This window comes from Eupeodes corollae, chromosome 1 (genome assembly GCF_945859685.1).
Source record: "Eupeodes corollae chromosome 1, idEupCoro1.1, whole genome shotgun sequence".
In the NCBI taxonomy this organism is placed as follows: Eukaryota; Metazoa; Arthropoda; class Insecta; order Diptera; family Syrphidae; genus Eupeodes; species Eupeodes corollae.
The window spans coordinates 117,770,154-117,793,896 of record NC_079147.1 but is presented as its reverse complement, the minus strand read 5'-3'; the positions used below and the strand labels follow the sequence as shown (position 1 = coordinate 117,793,896).

The 23,743-nt window shown below is 34.0% G+C and overlaps 1 protein-coding gene and 1 long non-coding RNA gene across 3 annotated transcripts in view; both read right to left on the bottom strand.

Annotated features, from left to right (window-relative positions):
- Window positions 1–9,208: 9,208 nt before the first annotated feature.
- On the bottom strand, window positions 9,209–10,418 carry LOC129942069 (uncharacterized). The gene is made up of 3 exons (XR_008780968.1): window positions 9,606–10,418; window positions 9,436–9,542; window positions 9,209–9,400 (listed from the first exon to the last, which is right to left on the bottom strand). It is a non-coding gene; the product is annotated as an uncharacterized LOC129942069 (long non-coding RNA).
- Window positions 10,419–16,247: 5,829 nt separating this feature from the next.
- Window positions 16,248–23,743, bottom strand: part of LOC129940554 (pituitary homeobox homolog Ptx1) — a 115,735-nt gene continuing 108,239 nt past the window's right edge. For both annotated transcript variants that reach the window (XM_056048931.1, XM_056048932.1), the window contains one exon: window positions 16,248–17,738. In XM_056048931.1, the coding sequence (XP_055904906.1) occupies window positions 17,142–17,738 (597 nt within the window). In that variant the 3' untranslated portion in view covers window positions 16,248–17,141. The remainder of the gene's footprint in view (window positions 17,739–23,743) is intronic.

Here is a 23,743-nt window from a genome sequence, read left to right as displayed (position 1 = left end):
AAACATTTAAAAAAAAAGTATTACGTATGATGTTAAACCGCTATCCTACATTTCTTATAAACCGTTACATTTTCATATTTTTTTAAAAATCACTATCCCCGATCGCAAAATGTCAAATGCAAAAGCATCTATGCACACAATTTCAATTAAAAAAGTTGCCTTTACAATTAAAAAAGTTGCCTTTAGTTCTTCAGACCCTCAATTCGTATCAAAAAACAAATAATACACTAGCTTAATTTTGGTTTCTTTTCTAAGTTGAGATTAAAAGGTAGGTAATTTAGAGAAAAATTATAAAACGTGAAAATATTTTGTTCAAACCCAATTGTTTTCAGACAATTAGTGTAGCTATTGCTGATGCCATTTTTTTATTTATCTGGGATAAAGGAATTTGCATGAATTTATGACTTAAATTTTTTTAGAACTTGGTTTTGCAATATTTTTGTTTTTTAATTTAAATAATAATATGTACATAATGGCTGACCCAGTCAAGATGCAACAGTGGTGCAACTTGAGTTTGCAAACCATGGCAAACACAATTCTATAAAAACAATTTTGAAAACGAATGTGCTTCTGGAAGCATGAAGGGTGTATGAACTAGATACTCCATCAAGTGTTGAAAATTCTGAATGTCTTTGTTAAGATGCTATTTTGGACTTTGTATCTGAAGGTCATTATGCTGATCAGGACGAAATAGAGAAAATTCAGAATGAAAATACAAGTGTAAGTACAATACTACAAGAAGTAACTGCCGAAAATATCGAGAAAAAAAAACCATAAGAGATTTAAGCGGATCTATGGGCCCCTATCTATTTCAAGGTCAAACAATAAGATTAGGAGAATGCACGTCCTAACCTTCAATAGGTATACTGGAAAGGACTCAACAATGGAACAAAATATACCTGGACCTTGTAGAAAAATGCGTCCGTCTTGTACCTTTTCACAATGTTCAAAATCCTTAAAAAATTTTGCATTTATGATGATGATGATGATGATGATGATGATGATGATGATGATGATGATGATGATGATGATGATGATGATGATGATGATGATGATGATGATGATGCTGATGATGATGATGATGATGATGATGATGATGATGATGATGATGATGATGATGATGATGATGATGATGATGATGATGATGATGATGATGATGATGATGATGATGATGATGATAATGATGATGATGATGGTGATGATGATGATGATGATGTTGATGATGATGGTGTTGATGCTGATGGTATCGTCATAAAAAAAACAATGTTATGCCACCCAGATTCACGAAAAAAAGGTACGTACGAGTATTTTTTGACATTCCCAAAAGCGAACTTTTAACATTTTAAAGAAATATGTGCTCAATAAGATTAATTTTTATAAAATATTCGAAGATCAAAATTTGGCGGAACTTTTATCCTCGTATGGACAGGTGTGATACTTGTGTTGGGTTTCACGAAGTTAAGTTTATTTCGTAAACTGATTTCAACTTACATGTTAAAAACAAGGATAGAGCAAGGGGTGAAAAAGAATTTGACAACCTAGAAGCAGGCAGTCAAATTTTCACCTGACATCAATGCGTCTGCCATTTGTTATAAACAAAGGCTACAATTACATAACTTTACAACCTACAACTGAACAGAGTATGCTTCTACCATTTTGCGTAAATGATAAGCTGCATATTACAATCTATTCTGATGGTTGTGTCTAAGAAAATAGAAATCATATTCCTTTCAACGCTTTCTCAAATTTCGCTATTAAAAACAAAAAAGAAGTGGAGCAAAAATATCTTGAGAAGGCCCATACTCAAATGGAATGTGATGGCGCGCATGCCAAAATTGAAACACGACCTAAGCGGCGTTTCATATTTGTTATATTTGATTATGTTGGAATTGCAAGAGATTCACGACAAACGGTTGAAATACCTTTTGGCCCTAAGATCTATTTGACTGTAATTCATTTTATTTTTTTTTGTTTATTAGAAAATTTTAAAGAAAAACTAATTTCAATATCTTTTTTTATTTTTACTTAAAAACTACCTAAAATTAGGTCCTTAAAATTAAACTTAAAACTAACTTACACAACCTATAAACTACAACTAGAACAACCCCTATCTAAAATTTGTTGTTTTTTTTTTTTGCTTTTTTTTGTTTTTCCTTATTCCATGTTTTTTCTTCTTATTTTTTTTATATATTTTTTTTTGTGCCACCATTTCTATTCTACTTAAAACTAAACCCTAAAACTATTAAACAAGTATGTAAGCCGGCCAAGGCTGAAAACCCAATCCCAACTACCCACTATCAAGTGCCGATTGAAGCCACCAAAACTGGTTCTCCTGCTTCACCCTATCAGTTCTGTACCGTTCGGACACAGCTCTACTGAACGGAAGGAGCTCTCCTCTGCCTTGTGCCATGACGTCCCGATTGTACATAAGTCACCTATCCACGGTTCGTCCTCTGATGTGGTAGATTAGCGGAACTGCCAATCTATCATGTATCAGACCGCATCTATCTAGGAAGAGAAATGCTGCTGGTGGAATGAAGCCGCTCAAGCGTGCACTCTCAAAATAATCGTCGTTCGGATAGCTCTTGTAATGTGACCTAGAACGAGTTTTATCACGAAATTGTCAATTCTGTTAATTCGAGCCCCGTTGTATAGGACCTCGTTGGAATAGTAATGTATGAAAGAAGATTCGGCTGTTCGATATAGGCCGGTACAGCGTCTTAAACACTATCGCTCAAACACCCGAAACTTCTCTATCTGGGAAGGAGCAACATGGAATCACACAACCATAAACGATCATAGGCCGTGTGTAGAAAATTACCTTCAGTCTACGGTCGAGCCGATTGCTGTAAAACAGACGTTTCGACGAGCGAAGGCTCCTCTGGCACTGGTCAGCGGAGCATTTATATGTCTGTCGAAATATAAATATTGATCTAACCAGGTACCGAGGTACTTCACTACAAATTTGCTCGCTAATCGCTTCCCGTGAAGATCTACGAATACCATCTTGCGCCAATTCTTGCACGTATCCCTCGTGGCCCTAGCTAACGGAGTCCAGAACAGAAGTGTCTCCGACTTCTCGGCATTTATTTTCAGTTTCCAGTGGTCGCAATATCGCTGAATCTTGTCGAAATCACGCTGCAAAGAGAATTCTATTAACCTCAACCTTTCTGGCCGTTCTGTACGCAATTAGATCGATGGCGTACGCAATTGCCTTTGTAAGACTACCTATCACATCGCTGGTGTAAATGCTGAAGAGAATCGGCGAATTCACCGCTTCTCTTGACCCTTTTTAATTAAGAATGTTGTGGTAGAAGTTACATTGCCACTTTTGACAACAAACTTTCTACCGTTAAGCATATCATAAAGTATATACAACAATGGTTTGCTTATGCCAAGCCTGCTCAGTTTAAGGTAGAGACCCTCTAACCATACGGTGTGAAAGGCCTTTTCCAAATCAACCAGAACAGCACCTGTGCATTACTGTTTTGATTTATTCCATTGGATATCACAAACCAGCTTAGACGCAGCATGAATTGTGTCATGACCCTCTTATTCTTAATGTACAGCTGTTTTCTTATCAATAAATCAAATCAAATGACCCGCCTTGAACCCGAACTGTTTATCCGGAGTTATTTTGTTGCCCGCAGCCCACTTGGTCAGAGCCCTATTGATGATCTTCTCGAAAACTTTGCTGATGCTCGAAAGAAGTCTTATCGACCGAAGATTTGACGAGTTGGAGGTGTCCTTTCCCTTTTTCGGGAGACAATGAACCACAGAGGTCTTCCAATGCACTAGATAATATGCATTATTCAGTGCATAATTGAAGAGTGTGGGGAAATGTCAATTGCATCCATCGATAAATTTATCAGTACAAAGTTGGATATACCATCGACACCTGCTGACTTTGTTTTTTATTGAGTTAAAGATGAGCTGAAGCTCAACCTTCGTTACTAACAAGGGACTTGCCCCCGTTTGTTCGGCGATTATGGCATTTGCAAAGGAATCAGTCATTGAACCGAATGAAACCGCGGTTCTCAGATCGCCATTGTGGCATATCATTTCGAAGGTAAAAGTGAATAAATAGGGCTCTTTTATTCAATAGATGGTTGGGGCGAATGCTAAAATTCACCGTGTACACTTGCTGGAAAGTAGCTCCCACCGCCTGCACTTTTTCTTTCGGATCTTTAAGTATGTAAAAGTCATCGTCAAAGACGGCTTCTTCTGGATCTATTTGCTTTGTCCTGAATATGTTTTATTCTCTTAAGTTCTTTTTAGTTTCAGACATCGAAGGTCACTATCGTTCTTTTTCCTGAATATCTTGTTGATTTTAGGGAACACACTAGGGTCACTGGAATTAACTGACCGGATCTTGTGGTCCCAGTACTTGTTAATTGATAACATGTAGTTCTCCTTAATCAATAGATTGACATTTTGTATTGGTAACTTCAGTGTCCTAACCTCCAAGTCGTGTGGGTCTCTGTCTAAGTCGTCTGTACAAGTTTTTGAGTCTTGTCAGTAGGCCAATCTTGTGCCTACGTAGTGCGTCAATTTTTTGATTTTTTCATGTTTGTAGCTTTTGAGTTTTTGTTGTTTGTTGTTTTTGTAACTTCACTCGATGTATTTGAAGCGAAGACATAATGAAATTAATTTTTGGCTTCACATTCACATTGTATTATAAGCGGCTGCGTTGAAGCGTTGCTTTGGTAAACTAAGTCTAGCGAGAGGATGAGTTTTGCCGTGTTGTTGCACTCGTCGATAGTTGCAGCTCAGGTTTTGAGTTAAAATGCTATCTGTCATGGTTGTGTGGTGTGTGATTGTGGTGGTGTCGGTATGGATGTGGGTTGAATGATTTCTGGTCGACGGGGGTACCGGAGGCCTTGCATTTGTGTAGTCATGGTGATTTTTTCCACCGATAGAACCAGGCTCTTTGAAATGGTGATGCTGCGGGGTGGCGGCCATTGTTGATGTTGCCGATGAGCAGTAACTTAGATTTTCGTAATAGGAACGAGGACGAGCTTTGTACGGTAGTGTACCTCCACCTCCAGCTCCGCTTCCTGCTCCGACTACGCCGCGCTGCCACTCCCACTGTTTGCCGTTGTGTTTGTTGCGGACGATGGCGGTATTGATGATGATGGTGTGTGCTGGTGCTGATGCTGGTGGTGATGGTGGTGTGGATTCGAATGAGATCTGCTTGATTGATATTTGTTCACTAAACCTTTAACATTTCGATCTTTGGATTCCCTAGTTATAATGCTAGTGCTGCTTAGGTGACTTGAGCTGGGCGACGACGTAGTTGTGGCTACCACCGCTTCAACAACTAAAGAACTAGTAAACGAGTTATCAGCACTGCTGGAACGGTGGTGGTGTCCTGATTACTGGCATCACTTGTGGCGTGATCGCTCGAGTGCTGCGCTACAGGCGATGATGGCAACGATTGACCCTTCATTGGCCCTGTACCAGAAGTAGCTTTGGCTTAAAAGCTTTTCTTTAGAGTTTGTACATTTCCGGGAATCTTTTCGTCGATGGCGGTGGTGTCTTCCTTTGTTGAACTTCGATTAGAGACATCTGAAACGACACTCTCCATGTCACTGCTCATTGTGTATGAATCCGGAGCCGAAGCAGATAATTCCTGGGGCACGTCAGTACCACCACCACAACCACCAGCATCGGAAAGGATTATTTCTTCGCTGTTGCAACGATTTGGATGATAACGCTGTCGCGAGGTGGCAGATTGACTACGGAATAAATTCGAGTTTCTTTTACTATTGCTACTACAACTACTGCTACTTGAAGAATTAAGCATAATGCTACCGCTGGTCGTGGTAATTGTTGTCGTCAATGTCGTCGTACAATTTGTCGGATTGGTGGTTTGCGTTTGGCATTGCTGCTGCTGAGGATTCGGATACTGTTGTTGTTGTTTTGTATTGTCCTGACATCGTTTCTTTAATACTGTGCACTCCTCGAGTTTTTGTTTTGTCCTCTTAACCGTCCCTGTATTGCATGCAATGTCGTCCTTTTTGGCAGAGGTATATCCCCTATAATAATTTACCTGACCAGAACCAATTTGGGAAAACCAAAAAGAAGTATTTTTCTTTGAAAATAGTACATTTAATTTATTTTTTACTTACTCAAAACAAAGAAGTTATATTTTAACATCCAGTACCAATTTTTTAAAGCGAAAATACATTATAAGCGTTGAATTTAAAACAAAATTATCCTAAATTACACAATTAAAAAAAAATTACAAATTTATTTAAAAATTTCAAAGTTTGCGGTTTATGTGAAGCTTACTTTGAAGTAGTCTTGCCATCATGAGCCTGCTGGCCAATGAACGTACAGTAAAATTGTAGCAAGATGATTAAAAAATTGTGGCAAATCGTTTGTGACATTCTTTTGCGAGGCAAATTCCAAAATCCCAATCGAACCATGTCACAAATGCACAATTTCCGATTGTATTATTTTTGGAAATTTTCGGCAGGTGAAGGTGGCGGGAAATTATAGTTTAAATATTCGTCATGTTTTCTTACAGGACAAAGTATCTTGTCTTGATATGAGTGCCGTCTATAGCTCATATCACATTTTGAAATATATTAGGTTTATAACGTCTGCAAAATCTATAGCCAATGTCCTCATAGTTATTAGGTTGAACATTTTTAATGAGATGACGCATGGATCCGCAAAAGAAATTAAGCATTTTGTACGCAATGCTCTTCACTGTATATCTGCTCATTAAAATAAAGCCACCAGCAAGTCGACAGCTGTAACCAGATTCCATCCAGTAAAGGAATACAACGAGTTCATACTCATTTGTCCAACCACTCCGTTTCCCTGGCATGAGGCCCACAATCGTTCTAAAAGTGGAACTTTTCAACAGCAAATTTTCACGACATTTGATCTCATCGTTGTTAAGAATTGCATCGATGTCTTCTGAAAACACTCGAAGGATAGGATTTATTATTGGAAAACTTTTAACTTGAACGTCAACTAATAACTAACCCCACGCTCTCTTCTCTGTCTAATTGAATTTCTTGTTATAATGCTTTGATATTTTAAAAGATGTAAAAGAATCGCAGCAAAAAACTTTAATTTTGTCATTTTTCTGAACCATATACGAATTAATTGTTTGGTTTCTTTTGAAATGTATGACAGATATCGACAATTTTTCAGTGTTACCACACCGAATAAATCAATTAATCAAAATTGGAATTTTGTTTGAATATTTTTGACTGTTGTTTTAAAATATGACATTAGAATCGAGAACAATAAATAAAAAGACCTTTTTTAGTTTCAGAGACTTTTTATTAACCCTGTTTTCTTAAAAATATGTTTTCTAAAAGTGGCCACAGACGACGAACACGCTCGCATTTTTAACAAATATTTCTCAGCAAAGCCTGGGAGTTATAATAATAGAGACGTGTGAAGCAATTATTTCAGCATTTAAACCATTTATTAAGGTAAGTATTACATATGAGTTTCTTACTTATTAATTACTTATTGAGTATTACAAAATATTATTTCATACATATATTTGTTTTACATCTATATATATATCTAATTGTTGAACGATCAAGAATATCAGAATTATAATTGAAACATATACATATGTACATACATACATATGTTTTAATCATAATCCTGATATTCTGGATCGTTCAATAGTTTTTGTATTGGCGACTGAATTATTTCGTTTGAAATTAATTGAATATTTGAGTCTCCGGGCTGGGGATAATGAAACGGTGCTGGGGATAATGGAGAACGTGGTCCTGAGTACTGAGTACTTGTTGTTATTGGGGAATGGGAGTTGGAATGGCTATAATGGATGCTGGGATGCATTACATACAACTATAAACTTAGCTCCTCATAAGGCAACTATAATTACACTTACATGCTGTTATTTGCATAATTATTTAATGAAAAGAAATAGGGCATCATACTTGAGAAATATTGAAAATGATGAAACTAATTTCTCGAAAGATGCACAACAAGCAAATTTAACTGGTTTACAGCCCATAAATAGTGGCAATACATCAGTAAATGCAGCTACAATACGTAATAAATTCTGTACTTATTTTAACACTACCGGCAGTGTATCTTGGCAAAATAGTCAAATTTAACACATGTGTTTAAATATGTTGAAATAAAATAAAGAAAATATAAACAAAATATACTTTACCGTTTCTGTGTCATTTTCCATGTCGAACGTATTAATTCCTTCCAGTTGGATTTCCTGGTCTCGCAGAAAATCCATTTGGTTGAAATACCAAAGGGTTGGCACATACAGGTCATCAGCACCTGCACCAGATTTTTCAAATTTCTTGGCTTTGGCAAGTTCTCGCCTATATGATGCACGCAAAGATTTATATTTTTTTTTCACACTGTCAATTGTCGCACTTTGGTCTATTTCTTTATATTTTTTTAGTAAATTGTTCCAAGATTTATTTTTTTCAATTTTATTTTTATAATTCTTACACACACAATTCCAAATCGCATCTTCACCGCGCAAAATTTGAATGAATTCATCAATGAAATCACGGCTTACTGTCGCCATTGTTTTTTTCCGCGATGTGCACTCCACGAAAATCTGAATTAAAATGAAGTTTTGCTCGCGAACATCGCCACAGACGACGAACATTGAAACCGGCGAACACGATGAAATCGAAATTTTTCGGCAACAGCGTGCCGCTCGCGAACAACCCCACAGACGACGAATTTCGCGAGCACGAACGTGTTGCGCAAGCAAGTTCGTCGTCTGTGGCCACTTTAAGCGAAATTATTTTTCCGCGAAAAGGAAAAATAGGAAAATTTCTTAAATTATCGAGGGAAATTATTTTAACCTGCGCAGAAATCTTGGTTAAAATAATTGTTTTAACGTAATTCACACAGCAAATGGCTAAATTTGATCCCACCTCAAAGAAGACGTCAAATTTTAATCGTGGTAGAAGTTTTAACGAAAATTTTAACGCAATTCACACACAGCCTTACTATTAGCAGAGACGTTGACACCTCTATCGTCAATGCCTGCGCTTACCATAGTTGTTAAGGCAGATCTCAACGATCATGATACAGCAGCAGTTGAGTGTAGAAATATATGTATACTTTACTTCAACAGGCTTTGAATAACTTTTTACAAATAAAGGCGAAAGTCTTTGGTTAAAAACATTGATTTATTAAGATTTATTAAGAGAATAATAATATAAAATAAATTCACCTGGGGCCTAATACCCTTGTTTTCAGCAAACGATCCAAATTTCTTGAGAGAAATTTCTTTCTGTATAATGGTTTGTAAACGGCAGCAAACGAAATGAAAACACTAGGGAGATGCTAATAAAGTCGATTTTTATTCTTATGAATATCTTCTTGAGTTGGTAGTAAATTATATTATTGGAGCAATCCATAGCTGAAACAAAGCAACATAAATCTTTTTTAACGTACCTACTTGGGATCCGAGTAGAATACGTCTCATTGTTTTCTTCTGGTTCCTGGTCTGTCGTTTTTTCAATTAAATGCTTTTGTAGCTCTTGATCGTTAAGGTTTTTGATCTGAAAAAAAAAATAAAGTCCGTTACATGTTTAGACAAAACAAAATAATTTACAAAAACTTACTTGTAGATTCTCAAATTGAATGTTTTTGAATTCGAAATTGTGCAACTGTATTTTTTGACAAGAACTCAATATGACATTTTGCCTTTTTTTTAACCACGCACATTTGAGAGAGTTCACCTCAAATAAAATTTGATGGTGTTTCAAGCAAGAGGGGTACCGGTCCTTTCTCTTGGTAGATATATTTCTTTATTACCCTGGTTACGAGATGAGATCGAGGAATCGAATCGAATCGAATTGAGATTTCGATCCAGGTATATGGTGGCACTGAATCGAGGAATCGAATTCAAATGGAATCGAAATGGCATTTGGGTTTTATTTGTGTGCGTACTGCTACGTGAATAAATTTCAAATAAATATCAAATTTTATAACAATGTTCTCAACATAAAGACGAGCGCCAAATTAAATACAGCTTAGAACCTAAAATACTCCATTTAAATGAAGTAATTTTGCTTAGAACAAACAAGAGGGAATAAACTTATCGCACGCACACAAGCAAAACCTCACACACCAATAAATCGATTCCCCGATTCGGGTTTACAAACAAATTTTCGATTCGATTCACCTCTTTCAGTGGGATTGGATCGAGTAATCCTATTTCGATCCGATCCAGGTCTATACGGCGCTCAATCCTGATTCAATTCGGATTCAATTCTCCTTGTAAACGCGGTATATTGGTTCAAACCAAAAATACTCTATTTAACAAGATGGTAATCTTGGACTGACATTTCGGTTTGCCAACAAGCTCACTGCATATTAAATGTGAGGAAGTGTGCGTGAAATGATGCAAAAACCAAACCCATTCTCACATTCAGTGTTCCGGCCCATCATTTTTGCCTTCGTTCAAAAACGAAACAATCCGAACCAACAGAATCTGATGTGCTGACATGGTCTTAAATTGGAAGATTTGTATAGCTTTTTAATTATATTCCAAATAAATGTTGTAAATGTATATTTAATAAAATGAAATTGACCAAATACATATTTAATGATTTCTTAGTGTTGTATTTTGTTTACTTTAATTATTTGCGAACGCAACATGCGCTGCAACTGGTTAAGTATAATTGGAAATGGACAAAAGTTTAACTCAATACTTTGTAAAACAACAAAACAGACAATTTGTTCAGGTGTAGTTTGCTTAGAGCATTTTTAAGTGACGTTAGAAGTTCAGGTGGAAACAATAGGTGAGTGCCTCCGTATTTTTTTTTTACAAAAAATGCTACGAGAGACATACTTGTGAAGTTCCATTGCCAACTTTAGCTAGTTCAGATTAATCAATTAGATTAGTATTTTCACCATTTAAGCAGTTCGATAATTGCAAGACCAAATTTTTGTTTTGTTTGTTGCAGAAATATTCCTGAACATTTCTTTTTGAGAGACAACGTAAGAGTTAGAATTTTGTTTATAGTTAGATTTTGGAACACAAATTTGAGGGAACCATGTTTTAAAAATAAGTTGCTTTAGGGAATAGAAATAGGTAATAGGTTACACACAATACCAATAAGTTACACACAATACCAACTTAATGAGTGCAACTTTTTTTATTCCATTGTGGGGAAACCGAACACCCACTAGCAAAAAATCTGTGATCGCGCCAAAATGCATATTTCTTGACTAAATAATGTTATCTTCTATGCTTACGGATAAAATTACGAATTTTGAAGCATATGAAAATTTCTAGACATTTTACAATGTGAACAATTAAATATGCTATGAAATAATTGGCTTCTATTAATTCAAATTTTTTTTTAAGTTAATGAAGGTTAGCTAAAGCGAAAATTTCTCTAATGAACATACATAAAATATTATTGGCTCTCTCAAAAATATTTTTCTACACTAACCTCTGCTTTTCATTAAACATAACCATCAAACAATAAGAAGTAAACTTGAACTTTAGTAACTAACCATTTTTAAGAATGAATGAAAAATATATTTTGCGTTAAACTGTGGGAATTCCCTAGAACAATAACCATTAATGTCGATTACATGATATATTGAATGAGTTGTTCATGAATTCAGAACGCTTTTAAGCGGTTTTTATTTTGTGATATATGTCAAAATTTTCATTTTATATGCTCTGCATTTATTCAACAGGTTCGCTATAATCGTTCTGATAGTTTTTTTTAAAACAGTGGTTTTCCTTTGATGCATAGTTTTTTTTTTATAGCAAATATATGTATGTTTCCATCAATCAAGAATGTTATGAAACAGGTATTCCTCGATTATAACTCTTTTTTAAAACTTAATATTTATTATTAAAAATGGAATTTAAAAAATTTGCAAGCTTAAATCATTAAAAACAAACTAAAAATATACATGTATTACTGAAATTGATACAGATTGTAATTACTTACAAACAAAATATTTGGGTTGTTCATTAACGAAAATGTATTAGAATTTAATAAATTGCGCTCGCACCCTTAACTTGATGTTTCTTCGAACGCATTTTTGATACAAAAATCGGAGGTTAATTATGAAGAATTCGTAGTGATTTTTTTAAATAAGTGAATTAATTATAATAAACTGATGTTGAACATGCTTTTTTCAAGACAAAAATTTACATTGGTTCGTTATCAATGACTGCAAAATTAAAGCTTTGGATATATATTTATTATAAGTAAATATATATACAATGATCAAAGCATAAAACTGACTTTTCATCGAAAAAAGTAAAACCTGAAAAAAACGTAATTACCTCCCCATTTTGTTTTTGGTTTGCAGAATGCTGCTATCCCACCGCATCGTTTTTTTTGGTTTTCACATCTATTCATGGACTAATTGTCAAAATCACAAATACAACAATGTAAACAAACGGGTTTTGGAGAGTGAAAGGTACGAATGATTCCGTTCTTGGTAAATGGAGTATTTTTGGTTCAAACTATGATTTAGAATGGATGCATCCAGTTCTGTTGAGGTGATAAAGTAGACACGTCCAGTTCTTTTAATGAATATTGACACTGCGTTTACATTATAAGTTTAAATTTATATTAAAAAATTAAAATAAAAAAAAACGTGCCATATTTAAACTTTTCGTGCTACGGGATAATTTCCGTGTGGAAATGACACTCGTGCCACATCGGCAACGCAAAATAGGAGTGCCACACAAGTAAATAATCTGAAAGATGTTCTGAACCTTTAATTATGATATAAATTCCACTACTTCTCAAAACCCTAAAATTATACTAAACCAAATCGAAAAATCGAAATACGTTGCTCATATAGGCTGTTAATGCTTCTAATTTCAGGAGTGAAATTATTATAAATTCAAAAGATACTATCTCCAACAAAAACATTATGCTTTTAGACACGGGTGCAAGCCTGAGTTTAATGATACCAATACCAATAATATAACTGAATTAAAAGGCATAGGTAGTACTCCTACTTCGAAACTTAGATATTTATTTCACGCTGTGCCCGAAAATTTTGCCATAACCCAAAATGAAATTTTAGGTAAAGACCTGTTTCGAAATTTCAACGCTATACTTAATTATTAAGACAATATTTGTACACACTACAAATTCGTTTATAAACGAAAATCTATGGGTAATTTCACAAACGTAAAATTTGGTGGTAGTGATTAGGCTCATTGCTATTTTGCTATGCTGATCGTTGCTCAGCTGATTACGATGCGATGCTGATTCACAAAAATTTGTACGTTTAAAAACAACGTTTACTTTATGATGGATGTGATACTAATAAAAACTCTCATTGTAATAATTAAAATCTGGAGCCACACATTTTATCTCCTCTAAAACTTTTCTCCACAATACGGACTTGGATTTTCTGCCGGCTATAAATTCCACTTCTTATAATAATAGTTTAATTTGTACGCTGGTAAAGAAATTCAAAAACAAATGTATAGTGTATTTATTTTAAAAATTGTTATTAAATGAATTACTTACTTAATACACATTTGCATCTGCAAACTTTGGTGATTGCTTGAGCCACTCTGATAACAAATAAAAATCTAAAAATATTTGTTGTACGTATTTAATGGGTTATTTTAATATGGGCGGGTAGATGTCGTGGCACGTAGTGCCACTGTACTGCAGGAACCGCATGTCGTCTAGGTCCATATGGTTCAATTTGGCTGATTAAAAATTACTTATCATCGTGGCGCTCGCTGTTGACGGAGACCGCCCTTACTAACGTCGTTTTAAAAAATCCACACCAAACGGTATCTTTTTGAGTATACTTTATCACCTGGCGAACCTTACGTGGTCTTGTGTGGTCCTATATACAAATTTAAAGCAATGTTTCTTAACAGGTTATGTATAGATTTCAAAAACCCTTAATTTTAGTCGAACTTCAAAATAGCTTTATTGAAAAAAATCAAGTCAAATAATACATAAGCATTTTAAAAAAAATGTATAAAACATTAACATAGGTTCTAAGGTTTTAAAGGATTAAGGATTTAAAAAGTCACGATGTCTTAAACAAATTTGATGAGAAAAAAATGTGTTTCTGTTTTTCGTTACATCACTACATCACATCTTGTTTTCATTTCATTGCCTTTGCTCATCATAATATAATTTACTTTGCGAAATATAGGAGCTATAAGGAAAGTTTTGGAGAGTTTGATTAAACAGATGGTAGAACTGTTGAGTCCCGCGATTTCGTCCCTCTGTCTGTCACCATGTCCCCTCCCCTACAGCAACTTCACTTGGAAGTTAAGGTAGAAGCATATTTCCGTTTGGTGTTTATTTAATTTTTTTAAAGGTACAAAGTAACAGTTGTCTCTATTCAAATGTTTATTAATATTTATTTGGAAAAAAATCTCATAACTATTTTCAAAAAAAAAATCAAAAATTAAATGTTTTTGAAAAAAAAAAAAAAATTGGATCATTTTCCTAATGTCAAAATAAATTTGTGGCGTCTAATTTTAAATAAGCAAATAATAGAACTATTTGAATTACAAGACACATAACATCGTGAAAATTGTTAAGACTCTTTGGAAGAGAGACTTTTCAAAAATATGATATTGCTTTTGCCCTGCTCCAGACCTTGTGGTTCCATCATGGAAGGAATGTCAGGAGGTTTTTGGACAGAACTTTCTCCGAGGAATAAATGGGTCGTGGTGGAACAATAACATGAACCCCTAGGTCAGCGGACTTGAATTCATTGGATATTTTGTATGTTTTAAAAAGAAAATGTATGTCAAGTGCAGTTTTACTGATCTCAGTTCGAAACTGCGAATGAGGACATGCCAGACATGAGGACATTATACAATATTCAAATCCCTCTTTTTAAAATGAAACTTAGTTTTTGTACATCTTTCAACCATTCCTCTGTGCGAAAAATAAAGTACTTAAAGTTTCTTTTATTTTGGGAAAGCATTTTTCATGACTAGAATTACTCTTGCATTATTTGTCAATACCAAGCAAGAGGTAGTACCCGTGAAAAAATATTTACATATGTATGTGGCACAAGTAGGATTTGACCGACTTTCTTACACACCAACCATTAACCCACGAGCACTTTATACAATAGTTTTAATTGCAAAACTGATAAAAATAAAACAAAAGCTTTCTTCAATTGTGGTTTGAAAAATACCCAAAATAAATCCAAGTTTTTGGAAAGAACTAAATAAAATTAAACATATAAAGTTTGGGGCCTTATCAATGAAATTAAAACAAGATTTTTAAAACAAACACACTATTAAACCAAAGCTAGCTTTTTAACGTATTATATTTTTTTTTTGAAAAAAATTAAAAATCAAGCAATGTTTTAAAAACGGAAACAGTCTAATGTAACTTAATATTTCTTAATGAAACTATTTTAAAGTTTGATGTAAAAAATTAAGTTTGAATAGAATATGATTTTAACTATTAGTTTTTTTTTACAAAAAATTGAAATTTTTTGTTTTGAAAAAGTTGTAGACTTTAAAATATTAACACAAAATAAAAAAAGAAAAAAAACAGAAAAAATAGGTGAATATTCATTAAGACAACCGTTTGGATACAGACAGAAGGTACAGACAAGTTACCAAATTCTGATAGGTCACGGTCTGACCTTTCACAATAAACTGTTTGGACCATTACTTATAGAACATCCTGTGTATCGGTAGATGAATAAATAAGTAACAACCTTATGAAAAATTTATTAAACGTCAAATCGAAACAAATCAGAAGTAGATCAAAATGAACGAATTTGATCTTTGTAAGGTGATAGTCAAATTGATACCTAAAAAGTGTCACAACAAAAATATGATAGTCATTTTCCAACAAATATGTTAATTCTAAATAGAGCCACCAGACGCTTACACAAATTTAAATCAATTCAATTTAATTGAACAATTTTAGATAAGAATTGTCAAAATTCATTGTTGTCATGGTGAAAATTCAAATTGATTCCTACAAAATGTTTAAATAAAAGTATCAAATTGGCTGTGTTTGAATAACATTCTTACTTTTCTTTTTTTTCAAATATCGCAAACTTTGTTGGTCACAAGAATGTGTGTGTATAGGATTTGTATCTTTTTATATCTGGATACACTTCCTTTGGTTATACAACAAAAGCCCAGTTGTTCTTATTTCTCAAAATGATTGTATATTGATTTACTCCGTTGCTGGTAATAGCTAGTAAATTATATAACCTAAATGATAACCTGTTGCTTATTTTTTGGCAAGAAGTTACGCACAGAATACAATGTTAAAAATCAGAATTTATTCAATGTTTATAATTAAAAACAAAATCAATCAAGAACTTACTCTAAGAAAAACATTACCGTGTTTATTAAAAATTAAATTTTTTTTGACTACATAGATTACATATTAATGTTACAATTGATTAAAGACTATCGTCATTATCCAGCAATACAGGCTTTGTTTAACCTTAATTGAATGACATATTATTGTCTCTCAAGTTGCATTCAAACTGAATGGCATTTTCTATTTTTATTTAATTTTAAGAATTCAGAGTCATAAATCACATTTACTTTATGCAGATATAAAATTATATGATACTACATACAAGATTAAGTCAAATTAAGTAATGGAAATGGTTTTTAAATTTGTGCTTGTTTAAATTGCATTAATTTTACTTTTTGAAGTATTGATTCATAATTTTTGTCTAATAGAAATTTTATGGAGGACAATCTGTACAATTGCAAAGAAACCCATAGTTTCGAAATAAATGCATCGTGTGAACGATTACATAAGTGCATTCTTTTCCAAATTGTTTATCTGCTTCCTTTTAAACTGTGATTATTTCTAGTTTTGGTGGTGCCCCATTAAACAAAATCCATATTTAGTGCACTGTGCACAGGTTTCGTTCATAGTCGGAATGAGTTCTAAACCTCATTCATATTTGTCCATTCTCCTTTGTTTTTTTTTTTTTATACTTTACATGGAATTTGTTTTTTGAAACAAAACATATTAATCTGGTACAGTATCGAGACTTTTGTTTATGTTATTGACACTGTGATCATCTTGCGGTGACATCTGTGACAGTGAAATATTTAAATTATTGCTGTTGACGTTTGTGTGGTAGTGGTGATGTAAATGATGTTGATTTAAAAATACTCCGAGGGCGTTTTCTCAGACTACATCTGTAATACCCGTATATTGGCAGGCTGATAAACCAGCAGAGTTAGATCTTGGAACTGCGGAAGAAACAGAGTACGGACTTGAAAAGCCAGACGCATGCTGTTTGGCTTTTAACCGTAGTGTTGCAATGCTGGAGCTCATAGCTGCGCACGGCTCTGTTGTTGCCCTAGGGTGATACATATAAGGATTACTAGGCGCCGTGTAGTGACATGCAGGACCTACGACAGCCGACGCTGAGTTTGAAGTTAATGAAGACCCCATTCCATTCTGAATCATAGAACTAGTATTCATACTAGCAGCCACACTCGAAGCAGATGCATTAAAACAATTTATTGAATTTTGATGGTGACTCGTTGAAACAACTGAACCCAATGGATTAACTGGCCACGGGAATGGTTTCGTTCCAAGAGGTGAGGGAACTTTTGTCCAGTTATTGTATGGAGAATATGAAGAATATAATGAGTCATCTGAAAAAGGCTGTATAAACTGCGTTCCGAATCCACTTTTGAAATCAGCTGCGGCTACAGCAGCGTTCATTGCATTGCGTTCACGTTTGCGCCATTTAGCTCGTCGGTTTTTGAACCAAACCTGTTAAAAAAAGAACATTTATTAAAAAAAGGCGTAAACTGACAACTTAACAATTACTATTAAATTTAATAATATTATTAATTCAAAATTTTATCATAATGCTAGAAGACTGATCTTCTATGTGTGTTTTTCCAACATTTGTATTTAAAAGGGTACTAATTTACATAGTACTTAGTATTTTTAGGTCATAAGTCACCAGAAATTTACTTAGGAATTACATTTTACAATTTTTTAAATTCGTAAGTCACTAAATAGCATGCGCACGAATTACTTTTTTATACTGAAAATCTGGCATCTACGTCTTATCGTTCTTTTGCATACAAATTGTATCTAATTTTTGAATTTCCGTAAGGAGACCTAAATACTTTGACGAACCCCCCCTGTTGTACAATTCATTGTAGAATCTTTAATGAAAGTCGTGACGAAATCTTTGGGTAAGTAGAAAGTGATTAGTTTATACTCACAGACTACATGACACTCTGAACTTCAATGAACCTTTTAGTACTATCTTTTAACATAGGAACGACTGTGTGAATAATGTTCCAGGCATGAGTGCGTCGACTATATCCATATACATTAAATGATTTCTAGAAAACACATGTTGGAGTAGGTGCGGGTTTCTTTTTTGAAGCTCTCAATCCTGCTTTATGCCATTACACTTTTTGATCAAAGCAGTGTCTTTCAAGCCCAAAACAGTGTCTTTGAAGGAAACAGGTCTCAATAATAGCGCTATCACGACCACCGATTTCTGCGACAGTAATCAAATCGATGATGCTTGCAATTTACCGTCGCCAAGGATAACCGGTTCTTGGATCACGTCATATCATTAGACATTGCTGAGTACCAGGTCACAGTGATCTGCCTGGTAACAGAGAGCTGATGAGCTGCCGAGGATAGGTAAAATAATAGACAAATCCCATATAGTGAACTAAAACAGTTCATTGGTAACATATTTTACAAGAAACCAATAAAAGATCGAAAAGCTTCGAAACCTGTGTCACCTCCAGGAAATAATGGACCAAATTAGACAAGACTAGATTTCGTTTGATTTATGCATCTAGACACAAACCTGTTGGGTAACCATACAAAAACTGCAGCTTGCTGCCAAAGATATGTATAAGGGCTGTAGTGATGATTCTTGCTCTAAGACGACACTGCCCACTTTATATTCTTGCATTATTCCACACTAGAGCTAAACTCTTAGGCAGACACTTTTTCGATAACCTTGAAGAACTTGAAGACATTCCAGGAAACTGCTTATTAGGTCTTATCAAAAACCTCTAGAACAAGACAGCCCACACAAAGCATTAGTTTTAATTATTTCTTTTTGTTTTAGAGAAGTTCAATACTTCGGGATATCACCATGGATCTACATTAATCTATGTTTGGCAATAATGTTACCAATCTTCAGTCCAAACATATTTACAAGTATCAAAACATACCAGTGTCCCAAAAGTAATGATTCAAACTAAATATTATGAAAGGTCACAACAGAATTCAAATATTTGTAAGCAAAAAATTTTAAACATCATACAAATTCCGTTGTTTATATCTACAGAGTGTCCCATAAGTAATGGTCCGGACTGTATATGGTGAAAGATCAAGTAATGCTCTATCAAAATTTACAGCATGTCAGCAACGCATCCTTTCAGTTTTCGAGTAAAGGCTGTTTAAATGGTTTTTACTAACCCTGCCCAAATCTTGAATAAAAAAAATCTTTTCTGTATTTAAAAAATTAATAATTGAAATCTTATTTTAATCGAACTTTATTAATCAAACAAAATTGACAGTTTTTGTACAAAAAATATAAAACCTTAAAAAACAATACTATAACTTGGAAAAATTAGAAACATTGGCTTCAAAATAATTTTATGCCACAAAAAATATTGTTTTCGACATTTAGCTAATTTTTATAAAAATCCAACAGTTGATTTTATAAAAAAATAAAATCTATAAAAAATAGTAGATACGCAAAAAGTACTAAAATTGGTAAAAATTGTTGTTTGACTAAAATTTTTTAGAATAATTAATCGGAATGGGAAGTTATTGACAATATATTCATGTTCAAATAACAGCTTTTATGGTCACTTATTTAAAAACTCTATTTAATTGATGGGATGTTTGCACCATACTAACAAATCAATAATAATTGAGGTGAAAATTAAAATTGACAAAGATTTACATAGATATGTATAAAAACATTAAGTTAATTTGAATTTGAAATTTGAAGTGCATTTCTTCAATGTTTAAATTAAATTCCCTAAAATTAGAATTTAATTTTTTGTAACGTGTTAGTTAAATAATCAATCCTGACGGATATAAAACCCATTTCAAAAAAGCCGTGTAAACGATAATATTTCATTTCAATTTACATATTTATACATAAAAGTGTCATTTTAGTTGAAGCGAACATTGAAATGCTTGTGAAAATCAATAGTTTAAAATATTAAAAAAATTTAAATAAATGAAATTTTTATTTCAATTTTAGAGAAAATCTTAATTGTCAATATAACTCCCATTTTTTTTTATTAAATCAAGTTAAGTCTAGAAGAAGACAATAATTTAAAAAAATTTTACTTCAAAAGAATTTTTTGTATAATGCCCTTTTTACCAAGAATGCAAAAAGCTATTACACTATCTTTAGCTATTTTCCGTTTTTTAAAAAAAACCAAAATAAGGGTGAGTAGGACTGTAGGTTCTTAAATAAATTTTGTTACTTTTTTGGTTTAATACATTAGTTTTACCCGTGGCATGATGGTTAGTGCGTTGGACTGTCATGCAAGGGGTCTTGGGTTCAATCCCTGCCTGTGCCACCTTAATTTAAAAAAAAAAAAAATAATTTTCGCGGGTACTGCCTCTTGCGAGGAATTGACAAATCCTTCAAGAGTAATTCTTGTCATGAAAAAGTGCTTTCTCAAAATTAGCCGTTCGGAGTCGGCATATAAACTGTAGGTCCCCTCCATTCCTGACAACAGTACTCGCACACAGGAATGGTTGAGAGTTGTAAGTCACTAGGCCTTGGTTCTCAAGGGACTGTCGCGCCACCCAATTTATTTTTTATTTTTCTTATGACTTCAGAAAGTCAACGCGTTGGCCCTTTAAGTTGACTGTTAAGTTCTAGCTTGAGTCATGGCTTAACAGCAATCACGAAACGACTTAAGTCCTTACAATTTTGTTAATACACACCACGCTCCTTAATACTTGCTTTTCTACATACCCACTACCCACATTACAATACAAAATTAAAAAATACCTGTGTACATCGAATGTATTTGCTATGGAAAAATTAAAAATATGGCAACAGATTTCACAAAAATAGAAAATCTAAAATCAAAAGAGTATAATTTTTTGCTAACAAATCTAAAACACATACAAATAAATGCATTTTATATGCATACCTTCTATACATTGATAGGTATGAATAAAACTAATCACAGGTAACGTTGGCAACGACTGATTTTTGCTTACATTTGAGTAATTTATTTTATTTTTTTATTTCAATATTTGTACACTTCCAGTCGCTCTTTGATTCCACACTTAATTTTCATACAGGCAGCGCCCCTATGATCCGCCTTTCGTAACAAAATGTTGTGTTTCATGATAGTACTATTCAAATATATATACAAAGGTTTTGGCTTTAGACAGTCAGCTGTTCAGTAAAATGAAATTTCATCATTTAAAAAATTAAAATGGATTTATAAATTAAATAAAACTTTAGATGCAGTTTTTCTTTTTGAAAAAAATACTTGAATATAGGATTCTTATTCTTTCAATCTTTTGCTAGAAACAAATCTTCATTGTTCTTGCACGATTGTTTGTTCTTGCAAAAAGTAATTAATTTCACTTAACATTCGAATGATATTACTCTCAATCGAACACAATTTGAGTACCAAAAAGTTGATCATCTACAATCTATTTTCTTTGAACACCTCTGAACAGCTGATACCATCCACCATTTTTGAAAGGTGATACGTTACACACCTTTTTGCATAAGCATTTGTCACTATATTTTTTTTATATATGGAGTTAGTTCATATACAAGTTGATATGCAAAAATAACAATTTTTAGGCAGAAAGAGAGCAACCGTCGAATTTAACCCTCTCGATTAGTTTTTTTCTCTCTGCTTGTGGTCTTGCCACTGCCAACCGATATGTTTGTTTGATGCCATAGTAGGGCAACACAGGCATAACTGTACATCTTATTGAGAATGTCTGTTGATTGTTTTTATTTTGTGTTGTATTTTTTGAAATTCAATTAGAGATGATGCCAAATGCCAATGCCAAAACTACTCGCAATCGCAAAAGACAACGCAAAAAGCAGAGAGCAGAAGAACTGTCAAATCAAAAACACTATAAAGATATAAATCCTTCGTACGTATCACCCTCCAAAACCCATTTGTTTACATTGTTGTATTTGTAATGTGGACGAATTCAACGAGAAAAATTGACGTGTTTTCACGCATACATAGAATGACTTACTAAGTTTTTAGGGGAAATTTAATAAAATTAGAGGAGAAATCTCACGCATCCTTAAACAAGTGTAGGAGTCCGATTTCCGGTTAAGCTTGTAGGCAAACTAATATGGCTACCGAGGATTTATAACTTTACTAGAGTGTTTTTGTGTCAAATTCTGTACGGTTGGCATTTTATCGCATACTCTTTTAGAAAAATGTGAATGCAAGCAGATACATACATTGATACGTTTCACACTCCACCATCCATTTGTTTACATTACTTTATTGATAATTTTGATATTGTAGGAGGGAAGTTTGCTGTAAGGTTGCAACAACCATCCCATGTATTGACTCCTTTTTACGTGATCCACACTATTCTTATGGTAGATGGAATGTGTCAAACACAACTTCATACTTTTCGCCTTAAGAGGGCTAGACCATGTTATAACATCCTTCTTTATGAACATCGGATAATGCTTCTTCAAATCCAGCCTCTAACGAAAAGGAGGGTAAATAATGATGTTGTCCTTGTTCGTCAACTTTTAACTGGTGTAATTAATGCAACTCATTTATTAAATTGTAGGTATAGGTTTATGCTGGAGGTAACCACAATACCCATAGTTTCAATAAATGCATGTTTCTCAACACCGCACTGATTACGGCATGCATAAGCCATTAACTCACATGTCTAAACTTTTAAATATGAACTCCAACCCATTTGATTTCAGCTTGAATTTTTGGTAATATTTGTTCTTTTTTTCTACGTTTGTTTTTGGTATAGTTATAATGTATTATGTTACCTAAGAACAAGGCGTTGATTTAGAGATTGGCCAAATCTTCCAATCCAAATCAGAACCCTGCAAGACAAACAAGAAGCCAGGAGCTGAAAGAGGAAGCGCACCGACATGAGGAGATAGCTCAACCGCTACAGCAACAAAAAAAAATAGCTACATAATACATTTTGACTTAACGTGGAAACCTGCTTATTATGGCTTAGTCCATAGGTGCAGCTTGCGCAACCGTAAAGATTCGAGGTTTATCAACCTTCTACCCCTCCTACTACCAAAAACCTACCAACCTATCCAACAATAAAGCACCTAGGGAAGTACTGGCCAAGCCGTTCAAGCCAAAAACAAAACTCCAAGACCTAACTACAAAAGGGGAAACATACATCTAATACTTCTGGTTGTAACCGGATAGTTTGCGCCTTGGATTTATGACGGAGAGGTCACTGCACACAGCAGGGTCAAGATGGAACCCTAAGGAATATGGACTCTAAGACTCTACTCTACGTCATCCAGAAGTGTATATAACAAACACTAACATTCTGTCATTACAGCCGCAGTATCCGGAAAGTTCCTTTAGCTAAGATGGCTAGACTGTCCACAGTGTCGTTAGTGAAGAGATAGCCAAAGTTCTTTTTCGCAAGAAACCATTTAGGGAGCCATGGCCAGTCAGCAGAAAGCCCAAGAAGAGTGAGAGTCCAGGTGCTCAAGGTCACACCAGCTCGCTCATTCTCTCTGCCACCGCTGTCCAAGATACCTAACTTCC